At 43.3% G+C, this 20,691-nt stretch overlaps 1 protein-coding gene across 1 annotated transcript in view; it reads right to left on the minus strand.

Annotated features, from left to right (window-relative positions):
• LIAS (lipoic acid synthetase) overlaps window positions 1-20,691 on the minus strand; it is a 917,328-nt gene that overhangs the window by 656,901 nt on the left and 239,736 nt on the right. The window contains exon 3 of the mRNA XM_044062935.1: window positions 3,660-3,740. Within this exon, the coding sequence (XP_043918870.1) occupies window positions 3,660-3,740 (81 nt within the window). The remainder of the gene's footprint in view (window positions 1-3,659; window positions 3,741-20,691) is intronic.

Raw genomic sequence — 20,691 nt, forward strand, 5'->3', positions numbered from 1 at the left:
TGAAGGAGGAAAAGGTTTCCAAAACCATGAAATATCCTCTCTGGATAATGGACAAGACCCAAGAGTCTAGGTTGATCTGACTCCAAATCCCAAGAGAGAGAGAAAGACCAAGGGAAAGGGGAATGGATGGCCTTGGAGGCAGGTAGTCACAGGCTACCAGGTTTAGATTGGGACTGAAAGGGCTGTTTCTGAACAGGAATGGAAGAAGATTTGGAAGAAGCTTGTTTCTTAGGTCCTCTCTTGCTTTTAGAAGAATGAGGAAAGACCAGTTTCCTAATAAAGGCCATCTTTGTAGGATAGTTCCTTTGGAACCTGGAAACAGGAGAAACCAGGATATGCTTCAGAGCCTACAGCTCCTTACCTTTCGCCTGTAAGGATTTGAACAGTTCTGCAGCCGAGCTACCCATCAACAAGGTTTTAGTATCCAGAGGTGCATCCAAGAGTTTGGCCTTAAAGTCATCGGGCAGGGGTTGCAACCCGAGTCAAGAATATCTCCTTAAGACCGACCCAGAGGCCGCTGCCCTAGCAGAGGTATCTGCAGCATCATAACTGCACTAGATAAAATGCCTCTTAACCTGTGCAGAGGAGTTAAGAATGGCAGCCAGTTTTGCCTTGGTAGGAGAATCTGGAAGCTCAGAAAGGACCTTCCTTGCATCAGCTAGGAGGCCCAGAGAGTATTTGGCCTTGTGAGTCTGGTAATTAATTGCCCTGAGGGCCAGGGTAGCAGAGATGTAGACCTTTTCCCCCAGCCTCTCCATAACCTTGCTCTCTTTATCAGAGGGCAGTAAAGAAGTAGAGGGCAATAACTTGAAGGCCTTGTCTGCAGAGATAGAAATGGCAGCTGGGTCTGCAGACGAGCTTTAAATAGGAACTTGTAATCTTCAGGTACCTTATAGAACTTGTCTGGGCACTTGGGAGCAGGATGTTGTGAATCTGAACACTTGGAAACAGCAGTAGATGCATCCAGGAATGCAGGCAAAACTGGGGGAATAGCACATGGTGATGGAGAATCCATCTACAAGAGGTCATAATCCTGCTTTTGAATATCTGAGACTTAGCAGCAGTTCCATTTGAAAAATTCTTTCATTTTTTGGATAGATTCTCCAAAGGAAATATCTTCCCCAGGGGAATCTGTCCCATTAGATTCCTCTTCTGGGGAGCCATACCCTAGGGGTGAAGTTAGCTGGGTGGAATAGGCTAATGATTCAGCATCAGAGGATTCCTCTTCATCTGAGGAGGAATCTGCAGCTATCCTTCTGAAAGCAGAGGAGGGAAAAAAGGACTGTAGAGGGACAGAGGAAGGTGAGGACTGGTGCAGGGCCATAAAGGCATTAAAAAGGCTTTGGGAAAAAGCCTGCCAGTCAGGAGGTTGTTCTCGTGGAAAGGAGACGCATGTTTAGTCTTCATTTTTTTCTTTTTGGGGGTTTCCATGTGATGGAATGTGGAAGAGCCCGACATCTGCCTATATTTGACTAAGTCAGTAAGTACATCCTCAAGCACGGTAATTTGAGTGACACCTTGACGACCCCTCGGAAATAATGAGATGTGGTTCCCTCTTTTTGTCCATATCTGATGCCTGTACTTCCCTCTTGGACATGCTGGCAGACTCCTTCAGGGCTTCCACTGTGGTATCCACCAAAGGGACATCCACAGTGTTCAGAATGACCTCCGGGACTACGTCAGCCTCAGGAGGGATGCCCAAGAGACAGGACACAGCTGGTAGATCAGACGGAGATTTCTTGGCATTTTTAGTTTGAGACTCATCTGAAGGACCAGAGGTCACCTCCATCTCCCATGCTAGGTGCTTAAGATGCTGATTCTCCAAGTACAATTTAAGTGAAGCCAGATGGCTCCTTAGAGTTTTGGGAATGAACGATTTACAAACATCACAGGTGGTATGGTCATGGTCTGCACCTAGACAGAACAAACAAAGGTCATGAGTGTCTTTATGGGGAATCTTGATACTACAATGAAATGCTTTCAGGAAGTTTTAGCAATTATTAATGTATAATTTTTAGTTTAAATTTTAGTTTAGTTTGACATAGCCTGGAATCACACAACTTGAAGTAGGGCAGCATTGTGTCAAATATCACACTAATGTATGGGGGGGGGTATTTAAGTAGTTGTTGTTGTTGTCTTTCGGCTTTTCACTGGTTAGGGGTCGCCACAGCGGTACTCCGGTCCGCTAATGATTGGTAGTTGATTTTTATGTGCCGAGTTACCAGCCCTGACGTACAACCTTCAACGAAGGTACGCTCATTCACGCATATCTCCACGCAGAAGACGCTCTAGCTGAGAATCAAACCGGACAGTGTCTTACTGTGAGGTGACAACGCTACCGCAGCACCACCATGCTAATTATCTTTTACAACAGAGCTACCCTAGTAAACCACTCCCATGCTTTTAAATACGGTTTTAAATATGGTTTTAAACAGGTATACAAATGGAAAGGTGAATTTCTATACTTTACTCTGTTTTTCAGCTACTATTTGGATTGCTTGTTTGTGCATTTATAATAAAGATTTGACTTGAACTAGCTTGTCATTCCCTACTTTCATCAATGAATTTACACTTTGGAAAGTTCTTAAAAAATATATTTTTCCCACCTGTTATTAGGTGGGATATTCGCAGTATGGTTTGTATTAAGTGCCTGAACTCTAAGAAACTCTAGGGAATCTTAAATCCTCCACACAGAGAAGTTTCCTCATTTTTTGTTTTATGCAGTATACATTCCACACTGACACTTGCCCTTCCTAGCTGACATGAAATCACCACACAGCAAAGCAGCAGAAAAAAAGACAAGAAAATGGAAAAGAATAAACTCAGTGGGGTACTTATCTGAACCACAATTTCAACACTAATCTGCTGAGCAAATATCTGGAGAAGGCGATCGGACAGGTGGCAGAAATGTTCTGAGGCTGGTATGTGCTGACTTCTGCTTTATACCCAACGACCCTTTATGGGCGATGTACAAATGAGGATGTGCGGCACCGCACATACCTAGCAGTAGCATTTAGACTCTTGTATACTGGCCGGACATATGAGTTAGCAGGAGGGGTACTCCCATATGTGATGAATACTGCAGCATATCAACAGAAGGACATTTAGTGGTACATACTTTAGTAAGCGGATACTGAGATTTTATCTAAACAAGAATTCTTGGAATGTAGTCAAAGTCACTTGGTGAGGGTTTGCTGAAGTGGAAGAATATGAAGTCGGAGTGCTGGAATAAGGAAGGAGGAACTGAAGTTGCCAGTCTTCCATACTGTGCTCGCCACCCCCCCAAACAGTAAAAATGCTGGTGCGTGTCTTGGTTAGTGGCCAGCTCTTTACACAATTTGATAATTGTAATATGTCTAAGAAGTACAGTTTAAGAGCTGACGTGTGCAGCAACAAATGAAATGACAAAGCTAGGTACTCTTTCCCACTCCAGCAAGGCACAGCAAAGTGCGTCAGCAGATACTGGGGGGGTACCCTCTAGCATGGAAGCTTAACAGAAAAAAGAAAACAGCCTAAATTGGAAATGCAGTAGTTGTAACAGTTGACAATCTGGGCAAGACTCTAGTATCAGGTGAAGTCTTAAGTAAAGCTTTGAAGATATCATATTAGACTGAACTGTTAGTTTTATTAATGACTGTTTAGTCTTCATTAAAACTTACCATAATTGTAGCTGTGGCAGTTGCATAATTTCCCCCACCCCAACATTCTCCAACATTGGGACATCTTGCTTCTTCACATACCTGTATTAAAAACAGGACAATTACCGTTTAAAATATGTAAAGTATCAAACTGTATCTGATGGAATTCAGACAGATTACATTTTTATGTACTATAATAAAGAACACTCAAACCATTGATGAATCAAAAAAATAAACAGCTACTAAAATGTCAACTGCTACCTGTTCATTTCCATTTTTACAGAAACTATTTATATTGGCCAGCATTTTAGTGTGACCATGCTGTTTTGAAATGTTGGTTCAGTGTGCTCTTTATCTAGAAGCTTTACCCCTAGCAACGCATGTACTTCAGACTGTGGCATGTAATGGAAAATGACACTCAAAGAAGTACTTTTTTTTTCAAGTAACCAAATATACATATAAACAATGAAAAAAACAAGTATTTGGAATGCAAGTGCATAATCATCACAATGCTTGCCTGTGCACATAAGAAACATTTCTTCAGTAGGAGAGTAACTGTGGTAGGCCAGTATGCAAATGGACTAAAAGTGATATGATCTGTTGTTGATACACAAAAGTAGGAAGAAAGCACAGCTTTGTGAATATTAATGAGCTTATAAATGTTATTAATAAATACTAATGAGGTGAAGGTATGCTGTACTGTAAAAAAAAAAAAAAAAACTGAAAAAAAGCCCCACCATCAACATGTTTCTAAAACAGATTTTATACTGTGTTTTGGCAATCATGATTTAATCTATTCACTTACAGGAGTACTGCAGTGTGTTAGCAAATGTAAACCAAGCCTGAAGGAAAAAGCTGCCAGAGTAGTCCACTGAGGCAAATAATATAATATTGTGGAACACTTCACTTGTTAAGTGATACAGCACTTTGCAAGGTACAATACTGTATATTCAACCATGCAAAGTACAGTATTAGGAAACTCATTCAAACATGCAAAGGTACATTAGTGAAAGCAAAGTAAAGTATATTTTTAAACCCAGAAGCAAAATATTTCCAAAAGTAGAAGGCTACCACTGATGCTCTGAACAAAAAGTACAGTACTGTGGAACACAGGCTGTCTTATTTTCCTGGCTTTTGTATTGCTGAATGTTGTACACATTCAAACCACAAAGTACAGCCTCTGGAGGTTGTATTAATTCAACCACAAAGATGCATTAATGAAAGCAGTGTTCCAAGAGCAAAATGTTGTTTCTGAAACAAACAGTTTGCCTTAAACGGCCCCATGGTGCTCATCTTTGAATACAGTATTCAGCTGTGCAGTCATGCAAACATACAGCAGTAGGTCCAGTAAAATGTCACATCTGGAGGCTGTATTAATTCTATCATGCATATGTCCTAAAGACATAATTATGGGTAAGCAACAAAAAGCACTGTGGTCCTGATATTTTCTGAACTGTTCACATCTGATACCCGATAGTAAGTAATAGCCAAATACAGGCAACAGCAATGTTCAGTTTACCTTGCATGCCTGTAAATATTTCATCCACAGTCTATATGTGGATGCAGGGGGCAGTATATTTTTTTTCTTACAGTACTGGGGAACACTGTGAGGCAGCTCTTTGCACAGCTGAATGATTTATCTATTTGGCTAAGCAAAGTACAGCAATGGAGTCCAGTGAAATAAAGCATCTCAAAAGTCTGTACTGAAAATACTGCCAAATGCACTTTTAAGAAAAAATCATGGGAAAAGAACATGCAGTACTATATTCCTGGTGTTTTCACAGCAGCTTTTCTCTGATAACAGACAGTCAGGAGTAATAGCAAAACACAGGCAGGAAGAATATCCACTGTTTTACATACTTCCAAACATAACTTGCTGCAGTAATGGCATGTGAATGCAGTAATTCACAAATTCTTGTTTTTGCAGTTCATGTTTTATAAATTATTATTTAAATAAAACTGATTTACTACAGACAAAAAAATAACCATGGAGAAACGAGCAGAATTATGGTCTTGATGGTTTGACAAAGTCTGCTTTTTAATACCAAGTGGTGAGAACTAATGGCCATATATAAAGTAGGACTATGTCACTTAATTTTAAACAATTCTAAATATCTAGCTATGTGTTTGTATACGGATGTAGACTATCACCTATTCTAGCATTACACTTCATTTTTTAAATAGTTTACTGTATATAAACTGTTCACTGTAGGAAGCAAAACACAACATTTTGGTTTTGATATTTTCACAAACTACTCTCCGATATCAGGCAATGAGGAAAAAGTAAAAGCCAAATACAGACTACCAGAATATTTCACTATTTTGTATCATTATTCATTCAATACTTGTTCCATAAGGTTGGCTGCTTGAAGCAGTAGGACATAACTGTAAACTCTGCTTCTACGTACTATATGGGTTACGATTACTGCCATAACAACTTGCATAAGTAAGCAAGCAAAGGTTAACAATACCACAAAAATACATCCCAGGTATACAACTCAATGCTATTTTGTTTTTCAAGCCATACCCTCTTGTATATTGCCTGGCAACAATAAGCTGAAAAAAAAGTGCAATAAAGTACCACACACACATACATACATATCCTCAAACATAAAATGTTTTTTCAACCAAGTCAGATAAACCTCAACACTTCCAGTATTACTCAGATTACAAGTATCCATCTCAACCATTTTGATTTATGTCTAAAATTCAAACTCCTAGGAGTTCACCTGAAATGGCAGTGCGTTAGATCTACGTGGACTGTTGAGCATGCTTTACTTTTTTTCCTGAGGCCACATTAACTTCCTAATGGTGAAATGGTTCTGCTCCTGTCTTGCCCAGGGATCACACCCATTTAAATGGCTACAGGAGCAAGCTGTTCTATGGTAACATTCTTTTTTTTTCTGCTCATGTAATGTTGTAGACCCTGTGGAGAAAATCAAGTGCCCACACTAGTCAGACATTTGCAGCACTTGTAGGAGCCATGCTCTTGGTTTGTAGCTATTCTGGGGAAAGTGCTGAACACACAGTAGTGAGGTATCAAGAGTTCTGCTTTAGCCCTGTGGACTGTGGTGATGCTTCATTATATTCCCTCCCCCAGAAAGCACTTTAATATTGTTATAAAACTCCACAGAAGTCCACTGATTCTGTTCCTGGCCCACCCAGGGTCTATATCTATTTGAATAGCTCCAAATGCAAGCAGTTGAGAACTTTGCATGGTTGTACATGACGTGCACTACCCAAAGTTTCAAATGCATGGCTTTGCACTGAGGCAAAACAAGACAGGTTAGCAAAACTGGTGGGTTAACAGCAGTGGCAGTATGTGTTTATAACAGCTACATTTAAAATATTTTGCAATTAATGTACAACCTGTGTAATTACTGATTTTTCCTTTTAAGTATTTGGCCTTATTTTCCCTCTGCAGAAAAATAAACTTGGCCTACCTTTCTAGAAGACAGAGTACTCACTTTGTAAGACAGCTTTTGACCATCTTGCAATGGCATAAATGAACACTTGGCATTCTGGAATCTTTACTTTTTATTTTATTTGAACAAACATCTTTGTTTTGGCTTCAGCTTTGGGGCATATAATTTGATACTGGGATCAACAAACAGCTTGTTTAGTAGAGGCAGTTTAATCTAGTGTACCCGGTTCTTCCATTTTACTGGAAAAAGCATGTACTTTAGTAGGCTTTGTTGATGAACAAAATTTAATACTCTAGTACCATAAGCCTGTCTTTTATAGGACAAGGTACTCTGCTGGTAATCAAGGCAGCTTTTGTCAGCTCCTTAAGAACATTAATGTGTTGGCAGCATTTAAAGCTTATTGTCTGCAAGTATAGCAACAATCTCTGTTTCAGTTCAGTACAACTACGTAATGAACTTTTTTTTTTTTTTTTAACATTTTGATCAATTTCGCCATCACTTTCAAGAGGGGGTTAGGGCTCTTGGCATGGAATGGATAATTTCTTTTTTTACTTACAGGACTTGCAGGATAAGGACTTTCCAGTTCATGTTTGTAAACCTATTACAAACCGTACACAGAAGGTCATAACCAACAGATTTTAAACTCAAGTGTTTATGTCTGATAAAATGTTAAGTTTTAAAAGCGCAAAGCACTACAGCTACAGTTGCTGTTTAGGCAGATAATGAATCTGACCTCAACTTGCATGAAACACAACCACAAGAGGTGAAAACCCAAGTCAGCTCTGATTCTGGCTGGTGAACCAAGTACTGAAGCAAAAGAACCAAATGTTACTGACAAAAAGTCACTCTAAAATAATAAGGCCACATACTAATTCTGTACTACTGCCTTTTATAGCACAGGCTAGATTCAGACTTGCTGAATCCAGACTGCTTGGTATCACTGTGCGCTAAACCAGCCATCTTACATTAAGAGGGCCTCCCTGCATCCTTGTGGCAGAAGTAAGTAGCTCAGGTTCTACTGGAGTTGGGGACTGCTGGAGAAAGGCTCAGTTTGGGGCTTTCCCATTGGTATTTTGCCTTAAAAAGTACAGTTGCATACACTTACCATAAATGTAAATGTTTGAGTGTATTCACTGTTGCAGTCATTACATTTGGGTTATCTGCCTGCAGGTAGCCCTCAGTCGGCCTGAATATCAGTCTTGGATTCCTGCATCGGATGCAGTCTCTTCTTCCATGACATCAGGTCATCAGAGGTATAAAAAATGCAGCAGACGCCATTACATCAGTTTTTCTTGCCCCAGATGTCAGGTGCCCCCATAATGGAATGCAATTATATGTTAGATTATACCTCCAACAAAAAAGCAAACACACCAAAAAGCTGAAATACAATAAACAAGAAGAAAGGTATAGCCAAGAGAAGTCAGGGGGCTGGAGGGAGGGTAACCAGGACTGCAACAGTGAATACACTCGAACATCTACATTTATGCTAAGTGTACACAACTGTACAATGTCCTTCGTGTTTCACTGTTGCAGTCATTACATTTGGGTTGATTCCCAAAGCTAAGGAAGGGAGGAGGAAGTTAGAGGGCATTAGGACCAGCTATTAAGCCCTGCAAAACTGCAGTTGTAAAACCAGCTCTGAATTTAGAAAAAAATGGTAGTGCCACGGTGGTGCAGTGGTAGCAGTGTCGCCTCACAGCAAGAGGTTCTCCCGTTCGATTCTCGGCTGGAGCGCCTTCTGTGTGGAGTATGCATGTCCTCCCCGTGGAGTGCCGTTCGAAAGACATGCGTGAATGGGCGTGCCTTCGTTGAAGGTTGGGCGTCGGGCTGGCACCTCGGCACCATAAAAAATCGACTGCCAATCATTAGTGGCTCAGAGTTCCACTGTGGCGACCCCTAACCGAGAAAAGTCGAAAGATAACACAGGCATGTGGTAATGCTTGGTGAAGGTATGTACAGAGCTCCAAGTAGCAGCTTCTAGGATGTCCCTGGTAGGGACACCTCTGAGAAAGGCTACAGAGGTAGATGTAGGCCTGGTGGAATGTGATCTTATCCCCAGTGGTGTAGGTTTTCCATGGTGCTTATAGCAGAAATGAATGCAATGGCCTATCCACTTAGAAATGGTTTGCTTTGAAATGGTCTTCCCCTCTGCCCCTGCAGAAAAGCCAACTAGCAGCTGTTCAGATATTCTGAGAGGCTTAGTCCTGTCCAAATAGAATCTAAGTTGTCTGTGCACATCCAAAGAGTGCAGTATTCATTCTCCTTTGTTTTGTGGATTTGGGAAAAAAGTAGGCAAATGAATGGACTGATTACACTAGACACCACCTTGAGCATAAAGGAAGGATTGGTCCTGAGGGACACCCTGTCAGCATGGAAGATGATGAAGGGCTCCACTGCCATGAGGGCCTGTAATTCAGACACTCTTCTTGCTGAAGTGATGGCTAGAAGGAAGGCTGTTTTCCAAGAAAGGAATTTCAACTCTGCAGTTGCAGCTGGCTCAAAAGGAGGTAGAGTGAGCTTTTCCAATACAAAGTTAAGGTCCCAGGCTGGAGTAGGGGTTCTCCTGGGAGGCCTTAAATTTTTGGCCCCTATGAGGAATTGCTTTAGCAGGGGGTGAGAGAAGAGGGGTGGGTTCAGTATTATAATGTGCTGAAATGGCAGAGGCATGAATTTTAATTGATGAGAATGAAAGGCCCTTGTGGAGCATCTCTGTTAAGTAGTGAAGAATAAACAGTAAGCTGGGCACTGTTGTGCCCATCCCCTGAGTCTGGCTCCAGGAACAGTATCTTTTCCACTTTTCAGCATAGGATTTTCTAGTACTAGGCCTCCTTGCTTCCAGAATGACGTCTAGCACTGGATGAGGGATGCTCAAGGAATTAGCCAGGCTGCACGGTTCAGGGTTTGAAGCTGAGGGTGCAGAATCTGGCCCTCCTGCTGGGACAGCAGGGAAAGGGTCTGAGGCAGGTGCCATGGTTCCAGCAGTGACATACTGCGCTAGAGAGGGTACCAGTGCTGGCGTGGCCAGTCTGGTGCAATCAGTATCGTCCTTGGTTTGTCCTGTTTAGCAAAACTTTCAAGAGGAGAAGCAGAGGGGGAAAGGCATAAACTGAGAGGCTTTCCCAGGTGAAGGACAGGGCATCCACTTTCCAAGCTTGACTGTGGGAAGTCCTTGTGCAGAATTTGTCCAATTGGTAGTTCTGAGGGGAGACAAACAGGTCTATCTCTGGATTCCTCCATTTGTTTCTCAAAAGGTTGAATATCTTTGGTTCCAGTTTCCACTTGTGTGGATCCATGAGATTTCTGCTTAGGTCGTCGCCAGTGAATTTAGCTTGCCTGGCAGGAATTGAGCTTGTAGGTGAACTTGGTAGCTCAAGGCTGTGTTACACAGAGCAATGGCTAGTCTGCAGAGAGGGTATGAGTGGGTTCCCCCCCAGCTTGTTTATGTACCACATAACAGTGGTGTTGTCTGTCTTTATCAATAATTGTCCTGGAAGAATGTGGTCCTTGAGGGATGTCAGGGAATTCTGTACAGCTAACATTTCTTTTTGATTGATATGCAGGTGCATTTGACTTGGATCCCATTTGCCATGAATGCACTGCCAAGTGAGCCCCCCATGCATAGTCTGATGCGGCAGGAGGTAGAGTGAATGGGAGCCCCTTGTTGTGGTAGCAGGCCTCTGCCCACCAAAGGAACTCTGTCTTTATACAAGGAATGATAGGAAGCATTGATTCCAGGTCGTGAGAGTGTTGACACCATAGGATTTTTAGATACCAGTGTAGTTTCCTCATATGCAGTCTTGCATATGGAATTAGTAGAATGCAAGAGGCCATGAACCCCAGGACTTGCAGAATTTTCCTTGCAGATGGCTGGGTTTTTGTGGCCAGTAGTTTGAAGTAGGCTGTCAAATAAAATTGTTTCTCTGGCATGAGGTAAGCTATCTTCAAGTTGTGTTCAAGCTTGCTCCCAGGAATACAATTTGTTGGCAGGGTACTAGATGAGTTTTCTTTTCATTTATGGTGTACCCCAATGAGGTTAGAAGTTTCTTTACAAATGTCAGATGTTTTAGTAGCATGCCCTGGTTTTCTGCCTGAATTATACAATCGTCCAGGTATGGATACATTTTAATATTTCTTTGCCTGAAAAATGCAATGACTGGAGCTATACACTTTGTGAATACCCTGGGCACAGTAGATAAGCCAAAGGGAAGTGCAGAGAACTGATAGTGCATGGAGCCTGCTGTGAAGCGTAGGTATTTTCTGCAAGATTCCCTTATTGGAATGTGCAGGTAAGCTTCCCTTAAGTCTAAGGTTGCCAATCAGGCATCTTTGCCTAGCATAGGAAGCAGCTGTTGAAGTGTTAGCGTTTTGAATTTTGGGATTACCAAAAAGGTGTTTAGAATAGAGAGGTCCAGGATAGGACGCCAGGAGCCATCTTTTCCGGGTACCAGGAAAAGTCTTGAGTACAAACCTTGTCCCCTTTCTTCTGCTGGGACAGGTTGAATAGCCCTGATACTTAGTAGAGACAGAACTTGCTGCTGAGCCTCTGCCCATTGATTTGGGGGTAGGTCTGGCCAACCGTTTGGGGTTGGTAAGGTGTGGAAGTGGAATCTGTATCCTTGGAAAAAGTACAGTTTTGTACCTACCATAAATGTAGATGTTAGAGGATCTCCATTGCTGCAGTCCTTACATATGGGTATTCCGCTGTCCACAATCGGCCCGAATACCAAAGGGCTAGAACCGGCGTCGGTCATCGGCGCCTGAGACTGACATCAGTACGTGCCAGTACAAATGCGCATGACTGACGCCATAACCTCAGTCTTTCTTGCCTCAGACGTCAGAATGCAAAAAACACCACCCAAACCCCAACTTAAAAAGAAAAGGGGGGAAGGAGGGAGGGAAAATTGGACTGCAGCAATGGAGATCCTCGAACATCTACATTTATGGTAGGTACAAAACTGTACTATGTTCTTCGTCTCCCATTGCTGCAGTCCTTACATATGGGTAGAATCCCAGAGCAACGGAAAAAAGGGAGGCTGGCCAACTAAATAGCATTAGGAGCTGCTAACATGTCCTGTAAGATTGCAGTGGCAAACCCAGCCCTAGACCTAGAATAAAGAGGTAAATGATAATGCTTTGTAAAGGTATGTACAGAACTCCAAGTAGCTGCCTCTAGAATGTCTTTAGTAGCTACCCCTCTCAAAAAGCAGTAGAGGTGGCCGTAGCCCTAGTAGAATGAGGCCTGATCCCAACTGGAACCTCCTTTCCATGATGAGAGTAACAAAAGCAATACAATGGCCAATCCACTTGGAAATAGTTTGTTTCGAGACAGCTTTCCCTCGTGAAGTCAAAGCAAACGAAACAAATAATTGTTGAGATCTTCTGAACTCTTTGGTTCTGAACAAATAATACCTTAACTGCCTATGTACATCCAAAGAATGCAAAACTTTTTCCCCTTCATTTTGGGGGTCAGCATAAAAAGTAGGCAAATGTATAGATTGGTTCAATACCACATTAGAAATCACTTTAGGCAGAAAAGTAGGATTAGTACGTAAGGAAACTCTGTCCTTGTGAAAAATCAGAAAAGGTTCCACTGCCATGAGGGCCTGTAATTCAGATACCCTTCTAGCAGAAGTAACAGCCAATAAAAAGCAGTCTTCCAAGACAACAACTTCAATTCAGCTGTAGCTGCAGGTTCAAAAGGAGGCAGAGTCAGCTTTTCCAAAACAAAATTAAGATCCCAGGTAGGAGTAGGAGCCTCGTGGGGTCTTATATTCTTTGCCCCTCTAAGAAACTGTTTAACCAATGGATGTGAAAATAAAGGAGGGTCACAATCATAGTGAGCAGAAATAGCTGCAGCATGCACTTTTACAGAAGAGAAGGACAAACCCTTGTCCAATAAAATAGTCAAATATTGCAATGTACAACTCAAATTAGGCAATTTGACATCAAAGCCTTTAGCTGAACTCCAAAGAAAAAATCTCTTCCATTTATCAGCATAAACTTTTCGAGTACTAGGACGCTTGGCTTCCAAAATAACATCCAAAACTTGTTGAGGGAGCTGAAGGCCCTCCTTCTCTAAAACAGAATGCCAGGCTGTCAGGTGTAGGGATTGCACCCTGACATTGAGAAAATGATTGTTTTCCTGAGACAATAAGTGAGGAATCTGTGGTAATGGCCAAGGTGTTCCATGAATTAAGCTCCTCAACAGAGGGTACCAATGCTGACGAGGCCAATCCGGTGCTATAAGGATCATGCAAGGTTTGTCCCTCCTGACTTTCAACAGCACCTTTGGAAGAAGAGGCAAAGGAGGAAAAGCATACACATGAAGGTTGCTCCAACTGAAGGATAGTGCATCTATTTTCCAGGCTTTTGGATGAAACAGCCTTGTGCAAAACAGTGGCAGTTGGAAATTCAGAGGAGAAGCGAACAGATCTATGTCTGGAGTTCCCCAAGCCCGTCAACTGAAGAAATACCTGAGGGTCCAATTTCCATTCGTGAGGATCCACAATCTGTCTGCTCAGAACATCTGCTAACGAATTTTGTGCTCCTGGCAGAAACTGTGCTCGAAGAGTGATGTGCAGATTCAAAGCAGTTTCCCATAACAGCATTGCTTGTCTGCAAAGAGGGTAAGAATGAGTTCCCCTGCTTGTTGATGTACTACATGACAGTTGTGTTGTCTGTTCGAATCAACACCAGTCCTGGTTGAAGTAGGCTCTTGAATCCTTCCAAAGCAAATTGAACTGCCAGCATCTCTTTCATGTTGATATGCAAGTGAAGTAGCTCTGGGGCCAAAGGTCTTGAATCCATTTTCCTCTGAAATGAGCTCCCCAGGCTGACTCGAGGCGTCTGTCGTCAATATCTGACTTGCCTCTGGTTGGGTCACAGAGAGCCCCTTGTTTAGGTGACATTCCTGAGCCCACCACAGAAATTCCTTCTGAATGCAAGGTAGAATCCGAATGACAGTGTCCAAATCGTGGCTGTGTTGAGTCCAAACGCTTTTGAGATACCATTGTAGCTTCCTCATATGCAGTTTGGCATTGGGAAGTACTAGAATGCAAGATGCCATGAACCCCAAGGCTTGAAGGACTGTCCTTGCAGTCAGCCTGGACATTACTGATAGCTGTCGGAAGTATAGGTGAAGATTTCTTTGTTTGTCCGGGGTAAGAAATGCCATCTGAGCAGCTGTATTCAGTCTTACACCCAGAAAACACATCTCTTGTGAGGGTACTAGACTGGACTTTATTTCGTTCACAGAATACCCTAGGCAACTTAAAACTGTCATTACATACTGCAGATGTTGAAGAAGTTCGTGCTTGCCTTGAGCCAGAATCAAACAGTCGTCCAGATAAGGATAAATTTGAATTCCTGTTAGTCTGAGAAAAGCTATTACTGGAGCCAGGACTTTTGTGAATACCCTGGGCAGTAGACAAGCCAAAGGGCAATGCAGAGAACTGATAATGCAAATTCCCATTTCGAAATCTCAGGAATTTTCTGCAACTGGGCCTGATAGGAATGTGAAGATAGGCCTCTTTGAGATCCAGAGTCACCATCCAGTGATCTTTGCCCAGCATAGGTAACAGCTGTTGCAGTGTTAACATCTTGAATTTTGGAATTTCCAGAAAGGTGTTTAGAATGGACAAATCCAGAATTGGCCTCCAAGTATTTCCTTTCTTTGGCACTAAGAAAAGACGGGAATAAAACCCTGTGCCTCTTTCTGCAGAAGGTACTTCCTGTATTGCTCCCAACTGAAGCAGAGAAGAAATTTGTGCCTGTGCTTCCAGTCTTTGCTGATGAGGCACATCCGGCATACCTTTGAAAGGAGGGAATGTGTGAAAATAAAATGTGTAGCCTCGATTTATTATGTCCAATACCCATTTGTCTTGGGTAACCAAATGCCAATTCCTTTTGAAAAGTCCCAGTTTTCCTCCTAGAGGAGCTGCCAGCAAGGCAGAGTCCGGCAGCTGAAGACAAAGGTCATTGGGTCTGTTTCCGAAAGGACTGACCCCTGCCCTCCCCAGCAGAAGGGGTAGAAGAACTCAAAGACCTAGAAGTAACAGGGCCCTGAGAGGAAGCCCTACCTCTACCTCGCCTCGACCTGCCCCTAGATTGATAATCCGAAGAGGGGAAAGACCATCCCTTAGCAGACCAATTCCTACTGAACTTAGGGGGCTGAACCTGTAAAAAGTCCTTAACTTAGCTTTTTCCTCCATTTTTTTCAAAACTGATTCTACTGGAGGGCCAAAAAGAACATCAGATTGCAGAGGAGCATCCATAATTCGAGCCTTAACATGCTCCGACAAGGTCTGATCTTTAAGCCAGGCATGCCTGCGAACAACTGAACTAGTAGCAGCCACCCTGGAAGAAGCCTGTAAAGCATCAAAACCACACTGCAAAGAATGCTTACCAACTTGGTCTGAAGCATGCACTAAATCCTGAAGCTCCTTACATTCAATACCTTCAGCTAAAGCATCTACTTTACATTTCAATTGGCCCAGCAAATAATTTTGATACCTGAGCATATGAAACTGACAATTTAAAGCTCTCATAGCCAAAGTAGAAGAGGTATACAGTTTTTTACCCCACCTATCCAGGGCCCTAGCATCCTTGTCCAGAGGAACTGGATTCCTAACCACAGAAGCCCTAACACCTTTGGGGCCTTGAGTAATAGTTTCTGGATCAGCCCTAGGACTCTTATATAAGTACTTGTGAGCTTCCGGAACCCTATCTGGTTTAACCGCGGCAGGAGGCAGAGAATCTGGGTTAAGGGCAGCCTCAGAAAATACATCCTGAACAACATCCAGTACAGGGGGAATAGCCAAGGGCCTATGCTGAGGCAAAAACAAGAATTCTCTTAGCCTTTTTCGAGAATCAGAATAATCCTGGCCCTCCCATTTGAAATGTTCCCTCATGGAATGCAAAGACTCAGAGAAAGAAAAATATTCTGGAGGGGACGCAGAGGGAGTAGTGTCCTCAGCCTCCGAATCAGAATAGGGAGGGAAATCCTGAAGTTCTTCTGCAGAGGAATCTGACTCATTGGAAGACTGAACCAAACCCTCCAACTCTGTCTCTACCCTGGGCCTCTTCGCAGGGGGGGGCATAGAACCCCTAATTAAAGCAATCAAATCTTCAGCCATCTTTAACATGTGCTTCCTAGGAGCTGGACCCTGGGGACTAGCACCAGCAGGGGCAGACTTAGACTTAGAATGGGCTTTGCTTTGAGAAGGAGGAGGCCTAACTACCCTATGAGGGGAGGGAACCACTGACATCAGAGAAGCACCCTCAGCCTGGCCGAACACAGGAGAAGCCACTTCCTGTAGTAACAAAGGCTCCCCTTGAAACTCAGGTAAACTTTCAGAAGGAGCCGCTGAAGTAGTCAGTGGTTCTCCAGAACCGGCGTCCGGAGTGGACGACTCATCCTGTTTGGACCGCAAAGACTTCTCTTTGCGGTTTTTAGAAGAACCAGGCGTTGGCGAATCCGACGGCATGTTGTAATTACAACGTTTACCAAACACCAGCCTAGCACAGTCCAACCAATGTTTAATAGTACGCTTGTTAAAAGTAGCACAAAAGCGACACCCAACAACGTCGTGCTCAGGCCCCAAACAAGGAATACAGAGTGAATGGTAATCCCTATGAGGAATCTGTTTCCCACAAGAAATACAGTTATTAACTTTTTCTGACATCCGTCAATACTGAGGCAAGAAAAAGACAAAAGTGTCCCCAACGGGGTACTTAGCCCAACTTGGTCTCCGGTCTGAAACTCGAAAACCGACAATTCCAGAACGCCGAACGGCACTTGCAAATGCTGCTTCTGCTTAGGACCACGCGGCAAGAAGGACTGAAGTTATGGCGTCGGTCATGCGCATTTGTACTGGCACGTACTGACGTCAGTCTCGGGCGCCGATGACCGACGCCGGTTCTAGCCCTTTGGTATTCGGGCCGATTGTGGACAGCGGAATACCCATATGTAAGGACTGCAGCAATGGGAGACGAAGAACATCTATATTTAAAACCCATTTGCCCTGGGTAATGATTTCCCAGTTTTTTTGCATGCAGGGCGATCTTTCCCCCTAAGGGAGCAGGCAGTTGAGCAGGGCTTGGAAAGGTTAAGATTAAGTCATTGTGACATTTTTGCATAGTGGGGAGTCTTTCTACTTCTAGCTTTGGAAGTGGGAACCTCCACTGCTTAGGCCTGTGTGTACCTTGAGACTGTAGCCTAGGTGGTCTGCTGTTCCTGGGTTTGGGCTGAGAAGGACTGGAAGATACTGGAGAGGACCAATTCTTAGAAGGCCAATGCCTACTAAATCTGGGAGGCTGTACTTGCAGGAAATCTTTAACAGTTTGCATAGATTTAGCTTTTTCCTCCATCTTTTTAAGGACGACCTCTGCTTTGTTGCCAAACAGGCGGGCTTGGTTTAAGGGAGCATCCAGTAATTTAGCTTTAACATGATCAGACAAATTTTGCTCCTTAAGCCAAGCATGCCTTCTAAGGACAGACCCAGTGACGGCAGCCCTGCAAGATGCTTCTAGAGTCAAAACCACATTGCAAAGTATGTTTACCAACTTGTTCAGCAGAATGCATTAAATCTTGTAATTCTTTATGTTCCGCACAGTCAGGAATCAACTTAACTGTTTAAGAAGTACCATAAAGTACAGTTTTGTACCTACCATAAATGTAGATGTCCGAACAGGATAGCATCTGCAGTCCTAACAAATGGGTTGTCCTGTCGTCAGGCAGCCCTTCGGTCGGCCGGATTCCAATGTCTGGGTCTGGCCTCGGCTGGTGTCGCACTTCACCCGACGTCATCTCTGCTGGTCTTCGGGTATAAAGGCATCAGCCGACGCCATTTTCCTCAGTGTTTCTTGCCCCAGATGCCAGTAGCCCTCTTGGATAGCTAAATTTTTGGGTAAATGCCAATGTTTCCCAAAAAGTAGAAGGCAAACACAGAAAATATGCATGTATGTACATATATACAAACAAATACACCATAAGAGATCCCCCCCCAGCTAGCTATTAGGTGGGCAATACCCTAGGAGTACCACAGAGGGGAAAGAGGGTGGGTAATCCTGACTGCAGATGCTATCCTGTTCGGACATCTACATTTATGGTAGGTACAAAACTGTACTATGTCCTTCAAGGATGCATCTGCAGTCCTAACAAATGGGTAGAATACCATAGCCAAACTAGGGGAGGAGGAATAAGAATTATGGTGTACTTAGGATCCCTTGCAACACAGCAGTGGCAAACCCTGCTCGGGATCTAGAGTATAGAGGTAAGTTATAATGCTTGGCAAATGTATGCACGGAGGTCCAAGTAGCAGCCTCAATAATGTCCTTGGTAGCCACTCCTCGTAAGCAGGCTGTGGTAGTGGCTGTAGCCCTTGTAGAATGAGGCCTTATGTTCTGTGGAATTTGCTTTCCATGATAGGAGTAACAGAATCTTATGCAATTTCCTATCCACTTGGAGATTGTCTGTTTGGAAATTGCTTTTCCTTCCCTTCCTGTTGCATAGGCTACTAGGAGCTGGTCAGTTTTTCTATTGCCCTTGGTTCTGTCCAGGTAGTAGCGCAACTGTCTGTGTACATCCAAGGTATGCAGCAGTCTTTCCCCTTTGTTCTGTGGATTGGGAAAGAAGGTGGGTAGGTGGATTGCCTGGTTTAGAGACAGTCTGGATACCACCTTAGGCATAAATGTAGGATTAGTTCTCATGGACACTCTATCTTAATGGAAGATTAGGAAGGGTTGTACTGCCATTAAAGCCTGTAGTTCCGAAACCCTTCTTGCTGAAGTAATTGCCAGTAGGAAAGCAGTTTTCCAGGATAGGTGTTGAAGGTCCTCTGTTGCTGCTGGTTCGAATGGAGGGAGTGTCAATTTTTCTAGCACAAAATTCAAGTCCCATGCTGGTAATGGTGGTTTCCTAGGAGGTTTTACATTCTTAATTCCTCTGAGGAACTGTCTGAGTAGAGGATGCGAGAAGACAGGGGGATCGAGGCTGTATTCTGCAGAAATAGCTGATGCATGTATCTTGATGGAGGAATAGGACAGGCCAGTATGTAGGAGCTCTGCCAAATATTCCAGGATGTTGGCAATATCTACCTTTGACACATCTTTCCCTCTTTCCGTACTCCAAATGACAAACCTTTTCCATTTTCCTGCATAGTTTCTTCTAGTAGAAGGTCTTCGGGCCTCAAGGATAATGTCTTTAACCCTTTGGGATAAATCTGGGTTAGATGCTCTTATGTAATGTTCCAGGCAGTAAGATGCAGAGTTTTCAGGTTTGGATGTAAGATGTTGTAGTTGCTCTGAGTCAACATCAAAGGAATCAGGGGTAGAGTCCACGTTCCCCCCCGAGACATGCTCCTCAGTAATGGATACCAATGTTGTCTTGGCCAATTTGGAGCTATCAGAATTATCCTTGGCCGTTCCTCTTTGATTTTGAGTAGTACCTTGTGCATCAAAGGAAGGGGTGGAAATGCATATGCTGTCAGGCCTTTCCAATTGAAGGATAGAGAGTCCACCTTCCAAGCAAGAGGGTGGTATGTCCTTGTGCAGAATTTCTTGAGCTGGTGGTTGAGTGGGGATGCAAATAGGTCTATTTGTGGCATTCCCCATTTCTTTGTGATGGCCTTGAAGATGTCCGGGTGTAGCATCCATTCGTGAGCATCCGAGGTAGTTCTGCTTAACATGTCTGCTAGGATGTTTTCTTTTCCCGGTACAAATATTGCCTGTAATTGAATGTTGTAGCTCAGAGCCATATTCCACATGTCCAGAGTCATTCGGCATAGGGGGTATGAATGAGTGCCTCCCTGTTTGTTGATGTACCACATGACTGTGGTGTTGTCTGTCCTTATCATCACTTGGCCCTCTTTGAGGAATGGTCTGAAATTCTGGATTGCTAGTTTTACTGCCAGCATCTCTTTTTGATTTATGTGCAGGTGTAGTTGATCTGGAGTCCATAGGCCTTGAATGCACCTGTCCAGCATGTGTGCCCCCCAACCGAGGTCTGAGGCGTCCGTTGTGATGGTTTGGCTTGCTTGAATGTTGTGGAAGGACAATCCTGGGTTTGCCTGGCATGTCTGAGCCCACCATAGGAACTCTTGTTTCAGGCATGGAATTAGTGGTATTTCGGTTTCTAAGCTGTGCTTGTGTTGAGACCATAAATTCTTTAGGTACCACTGTAGCTTTCTCATATGCAGTCTGGCATGGGGGACCAAGATTATGCAGGATGCCATGAAACCCAAGGCCTGCAGTACTTTCCTTGCTGTTAGTTTGTTCTGCTTTGCTAGTGTCAAGAAGTACAGAGGAAGTTGTTCTTGTTTTTCTGCAGTTAGGAATGCCATCTGTTTTACTGTGTCCAATTCTGCACCCAAGAATGTTATTGTCTGGGATGGTATCAGTTTTGACTTTTTTAAATTTACTGTGTATCACAGGGCTTGTAGTAAGTAGATGACTCTTTGTAAGTCTTGTGTCAGCTTGCTTTTGTTGTCCGCTTGTATCAGGCAGTCGTCCAGGTATGGATAAATTTGGATTCCCTGAAGCCTGCAATGAGCGATTACTGATGCCAGGCATTTCGTGAACACTCTGGGCGCAGTAGATAAGCCAAAGGGCAATGCTGAGAATTGATAATG

Source organism: Protopterus annectens, chromosome 2.part1 (genome assembly GCF_019279795.1).
Source record: "Protopterus annectens isolate FY-2018-M chromosome 2.part1, PAN1.0, whole genome shotgun sequence".
In the NCBI taxonomy this organism is placed as follows: Eukaryota; Metazoa; Chordata; order Ceratodontiformes; family Protopteridae; genus Protopterus; species Protopterus annectens.